Below are 20431 nucleotides of genomic sequence, written 5' to 3' on the forward strand. Positions count from 1 at the left end.
TTGTTTGTTTGTTTTTTACCTTTGGTGATGATCTGGACAAGTCCCTGGAGTTTTCTTGCAAGATTTTGGAAGTTGCCTTCTTTCTAGGGCTGAGAGAGAGTGACTGGCCCAAGGTCATCCAATTGGCTTTGGGCCTACAGCAGGACTATAACTCACCGTCTCCATTGGAAAGTCTCCAATCTTTATATGGCTACATTTCCAGAAATATTTAATTTACTCATACACACATACATTCACTCACTCACTCACTCACTGTTGATATTTCCTCCAAAATTCCTGGTGTGAATACCAGGAAGTATTTCCTAGCCTATCCATAACTGGAGTTCTGCTAAAGCTGTTCTACAAATAACTTATTTATTATAAATGCACTATCTAGCAATAAAGTTTGAAGTTTGGCCAATTTTGTTACCCAAGTATGAAATATCCAGTCTATAGAGATGTTCTTGGTATCTATTTCATATTATTTTTGGTCCCAAATTATGATGATTTATTCTGGGTATTTTAATCTGAAAAATCCTTAAACTGCTGTATTTTTAACCGCTACCTAATTGCTATGGTTTTCGTCTATATTTCAAAGTTTTGTTCATTTTTTGCTGGAATCTAATCAAGGAACACATGTTTTAAACTAAATGTACATATATGTCTGTGTTAATGCTTGTTTGGAAATATTTCTCTTTACAATATGTAACTAATATATAAAATATAATTTGAAGATACGATTTAGGGTAGGGGAAAAGCACTAGGCTATCCTAATATGTCTGCCAAATTCAATGTCATTAAGATTGATTAGTACGATATTGTATAAATAGGTGACATACAAGTAAGAGTAAAATTTTAAAAAATATTTATGGAATTGTGGTTCGTAAATTATGCCTGAATTTTGAAAAAAATCATGGAACCCAATCACTTGGTTGCAGCCAAAAGTCAATATATGCTGAGCTCCAGGATTTTCCACAAATATTTTTGTGGGTTTCGGTTATCCTAAATCTTTCCCCTATGGAAATAGAAATAAAACTCTGGATTTGGGAGAGCTTTAAAACACTGTAGTTGCTGTATAATTGCACTAGTGGTCATGGAAACATCCAGCTGGTTATGTTAAACCTTTATTTGGATAAATTTTTCTCTATCCATCTATCTTGCCATCTCTATTATTTTTTGTTCTCTTTGAAGATTCTTTGCTGATCCTAATGTCAGGGGCAATTTCATTGGTCTACAGTGAGAAAGCCCCAGAATTGAAAGTAGCTAAATTTTACCAGAATTGGGTCACTAATAAAGGAAAATTAAGTCCTGAGTATTAATTGGCTCCAGTTTCCAAGATACAGCTTCAGGTCAAAATTGCATCAAAATAATTCAAAATTACAAAGGGGATGTGCGATTATGCTCCATAACTTTTCTTCAAAATGTGATATAGCAACAAGAATGATGTCACATATATCATTATATATTTATTTTTATTGATACTAATAACATAACTTTCCATTCATTTATTGGTTTTTCATGTAACATTTTCATGGTTTATGCATGAAAAACTGACAAGATCTAAAATCAGATTAAACAACAAGGTTCCATCTTTATTCGGTATCTAAACTGCGCTTTTTGGCTTTTCTCTTGTGAACTGCAGTATGATCCTCCCTGGGGAGATTCCAGCAGTAATTGACAAACATGGATGGACTCCATTTCTCTTGGTATCTTTTTTCCATGCTTGTGGTATCTTGGTAGAATCTCTCCCCATGCTCATCACGCACTGCCCCACAGTTCAAAGAGAAATAGTCTAAATGCGAGTGTAAGAACTGAATTTTCAGTGACATGTTTGCACCAAGTGCTTTATAGGACCTAAGCAAATTTTCTACGTAGTTTTCATAGTTATCTGCCTTGCTGTTTTCCAAATGAAGATAAATTTACAAATTTCCACATGGTACCATTTTCATTGTTCTACCGTACTTTGTCGAGGTTATGGGACATGATCATTAGACACCTCCCTCCCTTGTAAGCAAATATACTTGCCTGTATATAAATCTTTATTGTGAAATATTTTGAAAATTTTAGCCAACCAGCACCTTTATCACCTGTTTTCTACTTCATCTAATCAAAATATGTAAAATTAACACATTTTATCTTGGAAGTCAATAATTCCCCAAAATTTGTAGACCATTGTTATCTGTGAAATAGCATCAATCCATTATATGCACTCCTCCACACTATTGTACTGCTACTTTGGCCTATTGGCCTGCATTGACTTCATACTAAAACAGCAGTGTCATATTGAAACTTGGACATAAATCCTGGAAAAGTGATGTATACCACCACGGGTAATCTAAAAGCATTGAAAACAATGAGGTGTTTGTGAAAATGTTGGATATATTGAAACAATATGTTTTTATATACCACATATATTGGATTATGATATTATCATAATTTCTTTTGAGCCTGGCAATTTACAGAACACAGAAGGAAAATATCTCCCTCATATTATTATTAGAGCCAAGGTGGCACAGTGAGTGCAACACTGCAGGCTACTTCAGCTGAGTGCTAGCTGCAGTTTGGCAGTTCAAATCTCACTGGCTCAAGGTTGACTCAGCCTTCCATTCTTCTGATGGAATTGGCAATAGTTGTACAGTACACGTGACTGGAACTTAAGAGTTATTACTCATAATTGTTGGACTGCTTTTTCCCTTATCAAAAAGAACTTGGAAACACTTTGTTGCAATGTATTTGATATTCTGTGCTTTTCAACAAAGCCTATCTTTAACTGGTCACATGATTCTAATAACAGCCTGTAATAACATTAAATGCCAGCAGTGCCCAGGCCTTGATAATTAACCTGATAGCCATCATAGCACCTGTATATCTTCACTTGCCTGCTCACAGTAGCTCTCTCATCAGGGTGGCCATCACCAACCAGCTTGATGCAGGGTACTCAGCATGTTTAGTTCAGCAAGAGATGTCCAAGGTTACAAAAAAAATGTTGAATTGTTGTCACTATAGATAACTTGTATTTATACCTTGGCATGTGTTCTGTAATTTCCCAGAAATGTCAGACAGCTGGCATATTGCTGTTTATAGGAGCCTCAGCTATTATCCTATTACATTCATGCTCACAATAAATTTGCATATGACTGTTACATGCTCAGCCTTAAAGTGTAAACAAATTTCTTTGACTATATAATTTGACTAGATTTGACTATTTAATTCTTTGACTAGATTGGCCAGTGACAAGGTAGTGGTATAATGCACATAGCTCAATCTAAGAAATAGCAATGGATTGATAATAGATTTGTCAGACTATCATTTTCTAATATGATATTTTCTGGATGAAAATGCATTATATAACTGTATTATATTATGTTATATAATTATATAACTAGGATTAATTAATGACAGGTGGGCTAAGGCAGTCATAGAATGAATTCTGCTTGATAAAAAGCATCTACAAAAGAGACCTAAAGTAAGATGGAGCAACAACGTCAGCAAGTATGATGTCCAACTGGCAAAATTAAGCTCAAGACCTCATTGGTTAGAAACATGCAGAAGAAGCCTTCATCCTGCAATGAATAGATAATGGCTAGAATGATGATCATAACTAGGATTATCTGTTGTCCATGTTTCCCTTATACCTTATTCCCTTAATCTATATTAAAAAAAGCAAAGATACCTACAAGCTACAAAGTTCTCTATACAGTACAAACTTGTTAGATTTGACATATAGTGAGAAATTGGAATCAATTTAAATTGTGTGTTTATTGAAATGGAATCCTCTGAATTATGAAAATACACAGAAAAAAACTGTAATTTGCTCTACGATCATAGCTCAATCAAACCTTGAAAAAGAACTCCTTACACTCTTACACCCCTACACTCCTTGCACTCTTATGTTCTTCTTTCCAATCAAGAAAACTGTCCTTTGCTTATGAAGATGGGCAGAAGTTAACATTAGAAGAACTCCTTGACTACATAAGTAGAAACAAGACTGCTGGTTTTCAGGCAAAAATTTTGGTTGTCTGCATTCTATGTGCAATGTGGTATTTCTTACAGGGATGCAAAAGGGATTGTAACCTGAAAACTCCATCAAAATCATCAGCAGACTCAACTGAACAGACAGTTCAGACAGTTTTAGACAGTTATTGAAATAAAATACATGGCATGCACCATAAATAAGCTTCTCTTTGCATAATTTATAAATTATAAGAGTGCCTTCTTTATTCAAGAATTCCAAAAGGAAAAGGTTAGTGATATTTTTTATTAAGCAATCACTAAATTAGTAATGAAATCCATAATGAACATGCCTAACAGAACTCTTATTTACTAGGAATCAATTTTCTCTCTAAATAAGAACATGTTTGATGGAGGTATACCAAAGATTCAGACTCACAACGAATGAATTGCTTACTGCTTCCTACCTATAATGGACTATTTTTCAAAAAAGCAGATTTAAAAAGATGTGAAGGTGTGTGTGTGTGTGTGTGTGTGTGTGTGTGTGTGTGTGTTGAAGTTAGAGATGTGATTTCACCAATCCAAATATAAACAGCATCTCAAATACATGGTCTCTAAAGTATCCATAGAATCACCCATACTAGGAAAAATGAAAGGGAGAGAGCTAAATGGCTTTCTGTTGTTATGTTCTGCATCAATGCCAGAGTTTCAGGTTTGGACATATATGACTAGGCAATATGTATATGGAGCACAGAAATTTGAATTCCAGATTTTCTTGACTGTCTAGTACATTCAGAAGCCTCTAATAATCCTTATAATAACCTCTGCTGAAATTTTATGCAAGTAACAATTCTTGAAGTTTATTCATTAAAATAATGAAATGATTCAATTTAATAGTTTCTATCAAGAACTTTTCATATGACTTTTTATATCAATCATAACCCTTAAATTGCAGATTTTTTTTTTTTTCAATATGTATTTTTGCAAGTTGGCAGGCTGTACCTTTTATCACTAGTAGGAATGTGTCAAGATGCATCTGGGCTTTCATTCTTCATTTTCCAACATTAAATGTCAGATACTCAATTAACATTTTCATTAGTGTGTATTTGTTTTGCCTGATCTGAAGTGATAAAAGTTGGGAGTTGACTTTATCTTCCTTTCATTTTTAATATAAAACAAAACAGAAGAAGCTAGTTTTCATTTAGACATATTTTCTTATAGTGAAGTAATAACTTCCAAAGGTTTCCCCATCAGATATGTAATTTAGGAAACTTTATTTAAATTGAGTTGCAGATGGTTTCCTTGGTTCTTTTTCTTTTTCTTGTTTTCTGAGAATGTGTGAGGTCATTTATCGGTTTTGGGTTCAGTATAAGTAATACACTAATGACACCCAGTTATATATTTTCAGTGTCTGTTTAACAAAGAAATTAAGTCAAAGTTTTGAAGGTGTGTTTTGTTCCAAAAAACAATGAAGCTCTTTTAAGACTAGCGTAACCCCGTTGCAAATAAACCCTGGAATTACTCAGTGCAAACATAGATCTATGAGACAAATCTTTCAGTTAGGTAGCTCTACATTTTTATGTACTCATTCCTTTTATTTATCCCATCCTGGTTTTGCAATATTATCCAAATTAACACAATAGAAATTTTTAGATACAATTTTTCAATTGTTTTTCTCCTAGTGAAATATGTCTTCCTTCTTAAGCCACATAGGAGCTTATTTGTATATATCTTCTTGCATTTCAGGCAATGTAGGTACAGAATTGTCATACACTGAGATTGGCATGTATGTTTCTTCAGATGGTGGAAATTCCTGGAGACAGGTAATTTTTTTAATCAGGCTCAATAAAACAGTTTTTCTGTAATATATTTATTTCACATTTCTTGGAAGGAATGCACAGTTCATGCTATGCCTTTCTGATTTTCAGATCTTCGAGGAAGAATACAATGTATGGTTCCTTGATTGGGGTGGAGCACTTGTGGCCATGAAACACACATCAATGCCTATTCGACATCTGTGGTGAGTTTCTTTTCACTTCTACTATGCTCTTTGCTGAATAAAGGATTCTCCTATTTTGGCTTATCCAAAAGTAATTACTAGATGATTGTTTGCTGCTGATAGTAATAATGTTGCAGTGTATTTTTCAGAGGCATCCATGTTTCTTTTGGATGGATTGTTTTCTTTTGGTGGACATTTTTCAGAGGTTACAAAGAGTTTAGAATAGCAAATAAATTAGAATAATGTAATGGGCTGAAGGAGTAACCTTGTGGAATAGGAGAAAGAACCCCAGGGTTCACTTAAATGAAATCTGAGTCCAAAGCAGAAATGTAATTTGAGAAAACATTGTAGACTCTATCCTCCCAAATTACCTTGACCCTCTTATAGATAAAGACAGGTACAGGGGAGGCACATGTAAGATTCTGTCACTACTACAACCCTGTAAAAAGATGGTATTAATATTAAAATATTTGTTATCCTCACCTGATTAATTTCAAAGTCTGACAAAGACACCTGAATATATATATATATATATATATATATATATATATATATATATATATATATATGTATATATATGTATGTATGTATTCTGAGGTTTTTGCAGGTGTTTGTATGTAGGTCTTTTTTTTTAAATTTGATTTATATGCCGCCCTTCTCCAGAGACTCAGGGCAGCTTACAATGTGCTAAGCAATAGCCTTCATCCTTTTGTATATTTATACAAAGTCAGCTTATTGCCCCCACAACTGGGTCCTCAATTTACCTACCTTAGAAAGGATGAAAGGCTGAGTCAACTTTGAGCCTGGCGAGATTCGAACCTGCAGTAATTGCAGGCAGCTGGTCTTAATAACAGGGTGCTTTAGACCACTGTACTACCAAGGCTCTGTGTAAGGGTCTTTGGTTATTCGGGTTTTCTCCCGCGTAAAATTGGAGGTGTCTTGGCAACATTTTATTCGTCATCTTTAGGCTGGTGTTTTTGGCTTTGTGCTTCTAGGAGCAATGTGTGTGATCACAACTGTTTCTTCCTTTTAACTGCCAGTGGGGGTGTGAACTGATTGGGTGGGAGCTTGCCTGTGTTCTGATTGGGTGGAGGTGTGTTCTGATGGGTTGGGGGTTTGGCTGTGCTCTGATTGGCTGGGTGTGTGTTTTCTGTTTAGGTGGGGGCTTGGTTGTGCTCGGGTTAGTCTGAGTAGCAGGGGGATTTGAGCTAGTAAGCTATATTGCTGTTGTTTGGCTTCGTGTTCATGGCCTTGCCATCTCTTCATGGTGGGTGTCAGTCTGCTTCATGTATGGATTGGAGGGGTTTAAAGTGGCTAATGATGCAGCTGTGGTCTGGCTTCTGGTCCATGGTCGTGCCTCATCATCAGTGTGGGTTTGAGTCTGCTTTCTGCGTGGATGTTTGATGGTTAAATCCTGTGTGGCTCTCGTGAGTATGGGTCTGGTGTCATTCTTTGTGTTAGGGACTCGTTTGTCAATAAGGGCGGGTTTCCAAATGGCTGGTAGGCGGGAGGTATCATCTCGTTTATTCATGCTGTGTGGACGTTTTTCTATCTTGATGGCTTCTCTGATTATTCTGTTGTTAAAGTGTTCAGTTTTGGCGATAGTTCTGGTCTTTTTAAAGTCAATATCATGTCCTGTGGCTTTGAGGTGTTGGACCAGGGGAGAAGTTGGTTCCTCTTTTCTGACTGAGTTCTTGTGTTCTTCAGTGCCCAACCAATCAGCTGCGATCACACACATTGCTCCTAGAAGCACGAAGCCGAAAACACCAGCCTGAAGATGACGAATGAGACTTCGTCGAAACGTTGCCAAGACACCTCCAATTTTACGCGGGAGAAAACCCGAATAACCAAAGACCTACATACAAACACCCACGAAAACTTCAGAATATATATATATATATATATATATGTTTTCTGAGGTTTTTGCGGGTGTTTGTATGTAGGTCCAATTTTACGTGGTAGAAAACCCAAATAACCAAAGACCTACATACATACATACATACATACATACATACATACATACATACATACATATATATATATATATATATATATATATATATATATATATATATATATATATGTCTTTGCCCATTAGAATCATAGCAGTACATATATAATCATGATTTTTTTTAAAAAAAGTCATAGATTATATTGGAATGTCTTAATAGACTTAGAAAAGAAGCAGCATTATAACAAAATACTCTACTTTGCAATAAGATTATGCAATGGCTCAGCAGTTAAAGACTCTCAACTTGCTAGCTGGAAAGCTGAAAGCCCAGGTTTGAGACCTAAGTGCTGCAAGAAGGGGTGAACTCCTGTTATTGCCTCAGTTCCTGTTTGCCTAGCAGTTCAATAGCATGCAAATGCAAGTAGATAAATAGGTACTACTTTGGTGAGAAGATAACAGTATTCTGTGTGCTTCGTATAGTCATGCTGGCTACATGATCACAGAAAATGTTTTTGGACAATGCTGGCTTCCTCGGCTAAGAAACTGAGAACCCGCACCCTAGAGTCTGGCATGATTGGACAAGGGAAACCTTTCAACCCATTTAATTTCATAACCACCCTTTTTATGATACATGGAATAATATGTATAAAACATATACAATATGTATATATAAACATATATATGTTTTCTTTTCTTTTCGTAGGCCTTTATGTGTATTTCTCTTTAGCCAGGTTCTTCCTACGTAAACCAAGATTTTTATGCAGCTCTAGTTCAGTGAAATCACAATCCACTAGTTTCTAGGCTTTTTTCAGGCAGCCAGCAAGCACTGTAAGCTCTCCTTAGTCTCCCAATGGGCAGTAGGGTGCTTGCTGGCTGCCTGAAAAAAGCCTAGAAACTAGTGGATTGTGATTTCACTGAACTAGGGCTGCATAAAAATCTAGGTTTATGTAGGAAGAACCTGGCTAAAGAGAAATATATATATGACTACAACAGGTTTGTCATGTTTTTGCTCAGGAAGTCTACCCTTCATTCTGCACCTTCACAGACATTTTATTTAAATGCCAACATCTGATTATAAGAATGGGAGACTAGCAGAAGGACAAATGATGACTTGCTTAAGGCTATCTTGTTATTTCATTCTGTTATATATCACAGTTTTTATGAATAGTCTTTCTGAACCAAAGGAATGTAGAAAACAGTGAGAAGCATAGAAATCCACCTCCATGTTAAATCAACTACATCAAAATACAAAGAACACATTCTCATCCAACTCTCAAACTATCATCCTGCTTGTGTATTTGACTTTTTATTCACTTGAATTATAGCCTGTCCTTTAAAAGATTCTCAGCACAATTTTTAAAAAGTCAGTAACAAAAAAAATAAAATAAAAATCAAAACAGAAATAAGTCATATTGAGTATATGAAGCTAATATTCAGGCCCAGGACTGGAGTTTCCCTTGATTACACAATGAACACATGTCATCAGAAGAAATTATAAGGCAGAAATGCATCTCATCATGTATCTAACTAAGAAAACATTCTTTGGTTTATCTGATGAAGTAGGATTATCTTTGCTATGGTGATGAAATAGAATTTCAATATGTACAATTAGCACTGCTATTTAATAAATTTACTTGATCTTACAGCAATAGCACTTAGACTTATACTGCTTTACAGGGTTTTACAGCCCTTTCTATGCTTTGCTTCTTGTAAATGTTGCAGCTGCTGAAATTTTTTAATGAAGAATATTGTGGGGTCAACTGATTAGCTTTCAAGAGTTGATATTCTCAACACTATATGTGTGAATTAAAATAATCTTGATGAGGCAGCATGTATGTAAAAAGTTGAGAAACAATTTATTATTTAAATGATTTCTTACAGGAAAAAAATGAGATTATATCACTTTTGTTTTTTCACTTTATTTTGATCTACTGATTCATATGCTGAAAACATTTTATTCGTATCTTGTATCTTGTATTTTGTAATCGACATAGCATTTTTTGTTGTTTCAAAAGCCTGTTTCAGACAAACACTCACCAATGCTAAAAATCAGCCAATATTACATCAGACTGTATGGTCAGTCTAAAATCCTCTTGAAGACCATAATTCAGTACCTTAAAAAAACCCGACCTTACTTCTCATCAGCATTCAATTAAGCTTCAAAGGAGATGCACTCTTCCTTGTTTATATACAATTTATGAAATTATTTTTAAAAGAACATAAAACTAACAGAAACTAACACAGAATAAAGAGTACAGAGAGAAAGAAATGAGAAGAGATGCACACTTTCATGAATTTTTCCATTAAGGGATGTTTTGGGGGATTCATGACACAATGATTCAAAACAAGTAGATATTACTGATACAGAAAATTGTTCAAACCCAAACTTAAATTTATGTTATAATAAATTATAAATACATTTAAATTTCCTTGTTTTTGTACACCACCCAAAACCACCCAACTAGGTAACATCATCAGTTCTAGAAAGGAGTGAGATTTGGAAGGAGGAGGGAGAAGAGAGAGGGAGGGAGAAAGAATGAATCTCTTTGTATCTCCATGTCATTTTTTTCTGAAAAACCTCAGATAATTGAGGAAAGATGATAGAACATAATTACCAACAAAACTGATAAAAATCAAAATTTCCTTCTTACTTGCAAGACTTTGAAAAGTAGAGTATTTTTCATCATCATGCAGCCACACGTGGCCAGAGATGGGAATGTGGAAAACTCATTAAGTTTGGCTGGTTATCATATGTCTCCCTCATTAGACTTTTTGAATTGGATTGGATTTTTGCTACCTAGTGGTAGACTTTTTTCACATTTTCTGGATTGATGAATGGGGTTGAGGCTGACAAGTGAACATTTTATTTAACCTAGTGAACAGTTAGCTACAGATGAAATTTAGTCTGCATCATGAGGTTAAAAAAAAGACATATCAAACAAGCTCAACATTTGTTTCCCATTGTTCTAGGAACATGAAATAATTTAACTTACAGGAAGGAGATCGAATGTTAGAAAAAACACTTTCTTTATAGAGCAATGCAATAGTGAGATTAATTACCTATACAATGGTGGGTTGGACAGTTCAAGATAAAAATTTGTCAAGACTGCTTTAATTTGAATAATTGTAGTAAGCAGTAATTTGTTACCCCCAAAGTTCCAAAAGTAGTACTATGGTGTTTGGGTTGTTTTTTTACTCAGTCACTTCTGATTATTTGGATATTAAAGGACCAATTTAAGAGAAAAATCTGTTATACAGAACTTTTAAATCATATGATTTAAAAATATTTTCTCTCAAAATACACATTTACTATGCCTATTTTCCTCAAGTTATTTATTTTGAAATGCATTTTAAACAAAGAGTTGCATCAAGACATTTTTGAAGTGTAAAAGATTAAGTTTCAGTGTGTAGATTAGTTCATGAGGTGTGGATCAGATTTCATAAAGAACAGTGTCAAAAGCATCTTTTATTCAGTGGAAATATTTCTCCAACTTCTTAAAAGAAGTGTGTATTGGATCAAAGCTGCATTTTTTTTTATTTGCTGGTTATCATTGTAGAAACTTTCACAATGAAATTGTAACACTATATAAGCAACATCACAATATAATTAAATCTATGAGATTTTTCCATCTCATAGATTCCGTATTTAAGATTCATATCCAGGAATGTAAAAAAAAAAAAAAAAAAGGTGGTGGTCATTGTTCCTGCTGCAAATCTCATGATATTTTGGCATTATTTGAATAGATCTCACATAAGAATACATTCATTCATTCATTCATTCATTCATTCATTCATTCATTCATTCAGAATGCATGCATTTTCTTTGGTTATCCATCTCAATCAATGACTGGATGGCTTACAATTAAGAATTAAGAATTGTCCACATATGCCATTTAAAGATGCTACAAACATGTAGAAATCCTCAGACGCTGTAGCATTAATCGCTCACTTTGATACATATTTTATTTAGGGTTACAAATCTGAAAACGTTTATTTTATGGGACAACTGCATTTGCACTCATTAAAGTTCTTTTTTTTTATTCAAAAAGTTTTTTTATTTTTTAAACAAACAAACAATACATAATCAATCAGTCAATATATCTTCTGAATACATCTTTTGTGTCTTCTTTTTGCTCCTCCAATATTTATCGTATCTTAATATTATCATTTCTTTATTATGATATTTCCCCCACTTTTCTTACTTCTCTATTAATACATTTATCTATCTTTGAATTTTATTGAAAATTAGACAACCATTTTATCCCCACACAACCTTCTAGCCCCCCCTTCCCCACCCCCACCCCCAACTTCCCAGAGCAAAAACAGGGTATAGCATTAAACAAACATAAGCTAAAATATACTAACTTACTACAAGATTCAAAACTTCCTCACACTCTTTAACTCCTCTTTTAAAAATTGTTCATCAGTCTCCCCTTTTAGAATTCTAATTTAAACATTTTAAAACTTTCTTTAAAGCATATCTTTTTAGAAGAAAAAAAATATTATTTTATATCCATTCAATTTTAAATTAACCATTTTAATATTTCAGTAAGTTTTTTTTTAAAAAAACACTTCAATAAAATATTCTTTAGAATATAACCTTAAAGATACTATTAATCCATTGAGTTAAATGGAGTTATTGAGTTATTTCTAACTCTTGAGTTCATTCTTCAAAATATCAATTTCAAAACTTTCAGAAAGCTTTAAAGTTAACCATTTTAATACCTCAGTAATTTTTAAAAAGCTATCCATTTTTAGTTAAACATTTTTACTTAAACTTAAAAAAAAATACTAATTTCAGTAGACTTTTCAGATTTATTATTAAAATCCTCCCCAAAAGAAATTAATCTTCAATTCTTTCTTTCTTTCTATATTTTTTCCAATCCTTTTTCTTCAATAATACTTTCTTTTTCAGCATTGCTCCTCCCCCTGCTTTTATAGATTTGAAGCTGATGCATCTTTAAAAATCGTTCTCTTCTAAGAGTTATCTCCTTTAATTTGAAACCTCCATTTCGACTCTTCCTGCTTATATAATCAGTCACTTCATTCCTTAAAAATTGATTCTGTCTATAAAGCCAAAAATTGTCATGATAAAGTTTATCAGTCTGCAGGAAAAAGTCTATTTGCTGCTTTTCAGTTAACTGCATAGAAGCCTCTGCCAAAACCTCTGTTTTCAGTGTGCTAACTTCCATCGTGATCCTGACAGCCTCTTTTCCCTGCTCCAAAGTCAAATTAGCTTGATTAATTTATTCCTTTTTTCCAGCCAGCAAATCATTGTTGTTCTCCAGATTTTGATTTTGAACAGTCCTTTCAATTGATTCTAATATAACAGAAGTATGAAAATTTAAAAGTTCTTGTAAAACATTTACAGTCACAACTTGTGAATTTGCTGGCTCATATAATAATGATCCTCCATCCTTGATGTCAGCCATATTTCAATTTCCACTTTAATTTTATTCAGCTATCAGGTCAATAAGTAATAATTTTCCACACAATTTAGAAGTATATAGTAGTTGAGGTCAATACCATAGTCTTTTCCATTCCACTAGCACTTTAAATCTTTTTCTTGCCTCATAATCCAGTAGCTTTAACAATGTTGCAGCTTTAATGATCACTTTTACTAGTAAGTTTCGTTTTAACGCCCTTAAGCACCATCTTTTTTCTTTTTCTTTTAAACAGAGTTAAAGTTTAGTATTTGCATTTCCTGCTTTCCTGAATTTGCTCTGCCAGCGTCCAGGTTCATATTTTCTCATAATCCTTAAAATTGCATTGCTGGTGTGGTCGCGACCCCTTGTTCTGCATAAAGCAGAATCGTCCCAGATCAGGAGCACTGAAGGGCTTTCAGGGAGCTCTCACCCTGCAAATCCCAGGTTTTTTAAAAAAAGCTTGGGGATCTAGGGGAGCTCTACCCAGACCCTTCTGCTCTTCTCTCCCCCTTTTTCCCTGGGGGAGAGTTTCGAGCCGCTAGACAGCTGATTTTTGCTTTTTTAGTGGCAAACGGAATTGCGGGGCTGGAGCTCCTAAAGGAGCATCCATCGGGAAACGTGGAGCCACTGGAAGTCCACTCATTAAAATTCTTGTTTGTGTTTAATACAATGTTTTTCTTTTTCCACAATAATTTTTCATGGTCATTCTAAAAAGAAGTATAGTTGAATTTTATAAATACCACTAGACCTGAATGAGGAAACCTACCTCAAGAAGGAAAGACAATAATTCACTGTGCAGATTTTATATGATCTTCCATTTTCCTCTAATTAGAGCAATTATTTTATTCAAACACAGCTCTTACTTACTTTAATAATTATGCTGTATTACCACTTCAAAGCATGTTGAATCAGAGTATTAATAATATGGAAAATTGTGAAGATTGATGCCTATTTATAAATCCAACTGTTCTCTCTTTCTCTCTCTCATCAGCCAAAGACATTTAATTACCTTGGAAATGGCTCCAGTGAAACATTTTCATGAATATTTATCTCTTTCAATCTCAGGGTGAGTTTTGATGAAGGAAGGACCTGGAATAAATATGGCTTCACATCAGCACCACTTTTCGTGGATGGGTCCCTAGTGGAGCCAGGCATAGAAACTCAGATAATGACGTAAGTTGGAGTCTTAAACAAAATGCCTTGCGAGACAGTAGAGATGAGCCATTTAGGCCATCCATCAAACAGAATGTCAGGTTTGTTCCAGGGGATCTCCGGGTTGCTCTCTAAAGTCTGAAATTTTATGCTAGTATATTAACTACTGTATATCTTGATATTCTTGCAGCTTTGATAGTATGCTTCTGTTGTAAATTTCTATTGCAGCTTTAATTTAAATATATGTAGTACTAAAACAAGCTACTAATACTTACTGAGCTTGCAGCAGTTAGACTCAGAATTCTGTTTTATGTATACCAATTAAACAACCTGATCATACTGAATATTCTCATCTTCATATATTCATGTAAAATGAGAGCAGCCCATTTCTTTAGATTGCCTTGTATTCTTGTTATCCAGGCACAGCTTAACAATGTTTAACATTTTTCTAAGACTGATTTATGTCAATTGGGATAATTAAGATAAACCTCTGTAAGAAGATCTAGAGATAATGCATAGAATAGGGCTTCCAAAACTGGAGAAGTTAAGATTTTTGCAGCCTCAATCTGGTAATCCTAACATATATCTTCTTTTTGTCAAATTAATCCATGTTTTCATGCCCATTTTAAAGCATATTAATTGGTATACATTAAAGTATGATACTACAGTATGTTTATCATACTTTGTCACTAAAGTATGACTATTAGTATCATACCATAAAGTATGATACTCATAATTAATCTTATTAGTAATAAAATAACCATTTAAATTTACAAATTAAAATATATGTGGGATGAAAAATATTTCCAGATGTATCTTTTTAATCAGAAAAAAAATACAGTATTTGTTTTTGTCAAGATTCAGATGATATGAGTGTTACTTTTCAATGCCAAAGTTCATTGGTAAGTGCCCTAACAATTCTGTCTGTCAAGGAATATTTCAGTAAAACTCAATCTTCTTTTGTAACTACTCACCTTGAAAATTAAATGGACTATAAATTTAACTATTATATATCTGGGTATCCGAAGTAAGTGAAGGCCTGCAAACAAGGGTACAAGGCTCCAGGTGCAACTTGAACCTTGTACTTTTTTCATTTCATATTTCATTGCCACTTATCCCCTTTAAATAGGAGATCACATCTTATCTTAAGGCAGAAAAAAGCCAATCGATATCAAATGTTCCTTTTAAAGAGAAAACAATCTTGATCATTTGTTTGATTTATATATCTAGCTGCCTATTAAATTATCAAAGTAATATTTGAAGATGATTTGCTTGTATTATCACTACTTCCTTTTTTAAAGTTTTGGGAAATAACAGCTGGCTGATGGTTTCTAATATTTGAAGTAGGAATCAGGATAAGTACAAGTGGCTGAGAAATTTCTTTTTATATACAGAAGTTACTCAGATGGCTTGTATTTTTGTTTTGGGGTGAGGAGAAAAGGTTGGCAGAGGTTGGGGTTGTCTTTTAAAGAGACAGAGTTTACATTTTGAACTTTAAGCCTCCTGCTCTTAGCAAGTACTAGTGGTACAAAGCCTTCCCTGTTACTGAGTTAAGAGTGGATTAAGAGTAAATTCCATTCCTAATTCTGTCTTTAACTTGAATTTCTATGTCAATTGGAACTCATTGATACAAACAGTCTGCCTATTACTGAAAATAGCAGACTCTGCTTTCCTTCCTAAAGCCAACAAACTGCTGAAGCCATGCAATACTTTCAGTAATCATTGAAAACTAATAAAAGCAGTCTGTATATTTTTTTAAAAAAACCCTTGATTTCAGTGATTCCTGAAAGCATTGCATTTCTTCAATGGTTCATTGGCTCAAGGAAGGAGAACACTATCCACCATTTTTAACAATAGGCAGTCAATTTGTATCTAAGGTTTGTCCTTACATCTGACGTACTTAACCCAGCAACTGCCTGTATTTCTGCTGAAGGTGTTACTTACTATCTATAACAGCTTTCCAGGTGATTTCTTTCATACAGATTTATTGTTGCTCTCATACGCACTGACTCTAAAAAGATTTCATATTAAATAACAGGAGACAATTAAGCAGGTGGATGTATGACTCATTTTCTCTACAGGAACTCTCTTCTAGTACATCAGGGACAGGGTTTCTAGTCCAGTCTTTCTAGATTTCTAGTTAGATTTCTAGTCTAACCCAGTTTCTCTTCAAGGAGGAAATATGTCTCGTTCTGCAAACATGGTCTAAGCATCTTATTTTTATATGACAAGCCCTGAATATTTCTTTGGCTCTTTCATATTTAAGAAAGTGTGTTTGCTTATATTTATTAGTGTAGTTTCAGTTTTGACCGTTGGATAATATCAGATAGATAAAAAAAGCTAGATTTAATAAAATGCTCAATTATTAGTTTTTTTAAAAAGAATTCTGGATTTTTTAGTCTGTCTGTCCTTCTCTATATATGTAAATATAAAGTGTTCTTTGCAAGCAAAGTTTATCTGGGGTATAATGAAATAGAGATTTTTTTATTTGTATTTTGTATATGTTACTTAATTCTGCATTTACAATATGCAATCATATTGACCACTGTCTGAGAAAAACAGCTGCACATATGCAGGCTCCACAGAATTAGAATATATGATTTTATTGATATCCCAATTGGGTACAGAAAGAATCATAAGTGTCTGTGGGAAGGGCAAAGGTTTGTCTGGGTGAATCGGGAGAACTTGGCTATTTCAAAGGTCAAGATATGTATTAAAGAACAAAACAGATTAAGTAATAATTAGCAATAACCATCCAAGTCCCATTTTAAGACTTTGATTTTTAAGAGCTACTTTATGAGTCCATTATTTCTTGTAATATCTACAGTATAACTAGATACTGGTTGTATAGTCCTGCTTTATAGACTAGATCCAAAATTAATTTGTATTTTTTAATACAATTAAAATACATTAAAATACATTAATAAATGGCATGCACAGTGACATTAGGTAAAGCAGCAATACAAAATATTAAAAACACATGAAATTTTTACAACCTTTTAAATTCATGTACATTTACATATATAATTAATCAGCTAATCACATATTTAATCGCTCATGAAATTTCACAGTCATCCTTTTCAAACCTAATTATGATCAGTTTCCTAATCCTGGAGTTGGATAAGAAAATATCTATCTCTCATCCAAAAGCTGAGGTCTCAGATTTTCTAAGAATAATCTTATAAGCAGTTTCTGTTCCAAAACATTTGCATAATGATATTTTGAATATACTCTGACAGAACTAAACTAGGTAACTGCTCACTTTTCTTTTTTAAGGTAAATAAGACTAGACACTTTCAATTAATGCCTGGTATAAAAGCTATTCCTACAATCCTATGTGTATCTATTATATACTAAACTCCTTTGATTTTACTGATATTATGCCTGGGGGAAAAAAATCAGACCAACTGAGTATTCTGTATAAGAATTTTAGAAGCCATCAGGTAAATATCAGAAGTGGTATTTACTGATAGGCAGTGAAAAAGAAACTCAAGAGACCTCCTCCTTGATTCTTTTGGTTATAGAAGAGAAGAGAAAGTCTCTGTCAGGCTTTCAAGATTATGTTATTATACCTGCATCAATAAATTAGAGCTCCTTGGGAAGTCTGTTTCCTGACTTCGTTTACCTCTAAGAGTTAACCTCAACTAACCTGCATCTATATGGTATAATTTCACTGACATATTTGATCATTCTCTCCTTGGGAATGAACTGAAAACTTTAGGAAATTATACTTGGCAGAGTTGACAAACTGCTTTTCTTTTTAGATATCAGTGTTGTAGTTAATTTTGTTGAAAATAACGATAAAAACAAATATGTGCTCAGCCGGAGCATCTGTTGTTGTTGTTTAGCAAAAATTAAGTTAAGAAAAGAAATTAATGCTTGGGTAAAACAAAGACAAAACAACAAACACCTATCATTAAATATTAATGACCAACTTTTCCCTCGTTCTACTTCTTCAGAGCTATTTTTTTTTACATATTTTAGAAGCAAATGTCACATGAAATCACTGGGGAAATTTTAACAAGTTGTTTTTCTTTAAAAAAGCTTTGATTTGTAATTTTGCAAATGCATATGTTAATATCCCATTCATGTTTTTCCACATTCTCCTCACAAGTATAACCATCTGACTAATTTGTAAATCCATCCTGAACAGAAATTCCCCCTCCCCTAGTAATTATATGTTCAGCAGCTTACTTCACTAATTGCACTTGGCATCATGCAGTAGCTCAGAGATTGCTCCTTGGCATACCATTTGCTGTGTTTCCACACTTGTGCCAACCTTTTAAGGAAAGTGCCTGTTACATTGTTAAGCAGCTGAATGACTACTTTCTAAAAAATCTAAGATTCTCATTGTAACCACTAAAATAAATTAGCATTCAGTGGTTTATGGTAATTGTCCATTTCTTTCTTGCTTCTTTTTGAGAGATCACCAATAGATGCCAATTCTTTCCTCATGCGTTTCTAAACTTTTCACTGAGACAGCTGGAAAAAATTCCTTAATTGGAAATAAAGCTATTCTGGGCATTTGGGGGAGGGATGCTGAACTGAAGATGTATTCACAAAAGCAGAGTTGATGACTACAGCAAAGACCAAGGGACTGTTGAATGGACTGACTTCTTGGAACCTCTCCAAATAAGGAGAGGATGAGAAATTGAATGACTGATCTTTGCAAGAAGACTATAGAATAGTAGTCTTTCCATAGGCTTCAGTGCTGGGAGATAAAGGAATTAGCCATCTTGCTCACAACCATGTTTTTAAAGGACACTAAATTTGTAAGTCTCATTTTCAAATCATATTCATAAATTGCCAATTAACTATTTTAAAGCTATTTGAGACTTTTGGAACAGCAAGTCTGAAAATTCACTGGGTGAGTTTATCTTCCAGTCTGAACAAAAGAAAAAAAAGTTTAAGCTTAAGAATTATTTTTTTAAAGTAATCTTATTAAAGATTACTATTTACAGTTGTAAAAACTAATGTAAACTAAACAAATAAAAGAATAAAAAAAAGATTCCATCAAAAAAAGTAGAAAGATAAATAGAAATGAAAGGAAAAATAAGGATATAGTAAAAAACAAATATATATAAAGATTCTTCCTTTTTTACAAGTATAAACAATTTAGTAAGTTATCACTCTCTCTTAAAATGCAATAAATGATCTTTCCTTCACATATTCCATCTCTTATCTATAAATCCTTAAATCATCATAATTTAAATCTTGGTATCAGCAAAATACTTTGAAATACATTCTATCTACATTATAGAAGCATACACACTTTAACTTCCCTTGCAATTGTTCGAAAATATTCTTCAAAATATCCAACATTAAAATATTTTTCTTAATTTTGTATTTGTAAGTCGAGTTTGAGTGTTCTTCTATTTTAATTCTAATTACCATATTTTTCAGAGTATAAAACGCAGCTTAGTTTTTGGGGAGCAAAATAGGAGGGGGGGGGAATCTGCCTATCAGGTATTCATCTGGCTAGCGTCCTTAGTTTGGTCAGCTTCAGCACATTAGTTTGCTGGTTTTTATTCCCTGCTTGGGGATAAAAAACAGCTTCTAAAGCACAGCTGAGAGGAAGCAGCAATGAGAAAAGCAGGCAAAGCATGGGGACGGGGGCGGGGGGAGATTGCTTCACTTGGCTAGTGCCTAGTTAGGGCTGAAAAAAAGCTTCTAAAGAACAGCTGAGAGTCAAGGCAGCAGGCAAAGCTGGAAAGATTGCTAGCTAGTGCCTCATTATTGCCTCATTAGGGCTGAAAAATAGCTTCGAAAAAGCTACATTTGGAGTATAAAACGCACCCAAATTTTCAGCCTCTTTTAGGGGGGAAAAAAGTGTGTCTTATACCTTGGAGAGAAAAGAAGTGTGTGGAATACTTCTGTGTGATCCTCTACTTTTCTGGAGAGAAAATACTAATGGCCATTAAACTCACCAGCTCTTCAGTCCACAGCTTTCTGCGGAGCTGTCTTCAATCCATA

At 33.8% G+C, this 20431-nt stretch overlaps 1 protein-coding gene across 1 annotated transcript in view; it reads left to right on the forward strand.

Moving 5' to 3' along the window:
• Positions 1 to 20431, forward strand: part of LOC139318620 (VPS10 domain-containing receptor SorCS3-like) — a 478807-nt gene that overhangs the window by 378144 nt on the left and 80232 nt on the right. Inside the window, exons 12-14 of the mRNA XM_070946166.1 lie at positions 5677 to 5753; positions 5859 to 5950; positions 14372 to 14479. Of these exons, the coding sequence (XP_070802267.1) occupies positions 5677 to 5753; positions 5859 to 5950; positions 14372 to 14479 (277 nt within the window). The remainder of the gene's footprint in view (positions 1 to 5676; positions 5754 to 5858; positions 5951 to 14371; positions 14480 to 20431) is intronic.

Source organism: Pituophis catenifer, unplaced genomic scaffold (genome assembly GCF_029215685.1).
Source record: "Pituophis catenifer annectens isolate HBS135680 unplaced genomic scaffold, rPitCat1.0.hap2 SCAF_6, whole genome shotgun sequence".
NCBI lineage: Eukaryota > Metazoa > Chordata > Lepidosauria > Squamata > Colubridae > Pituophis > Pituophis catenifer.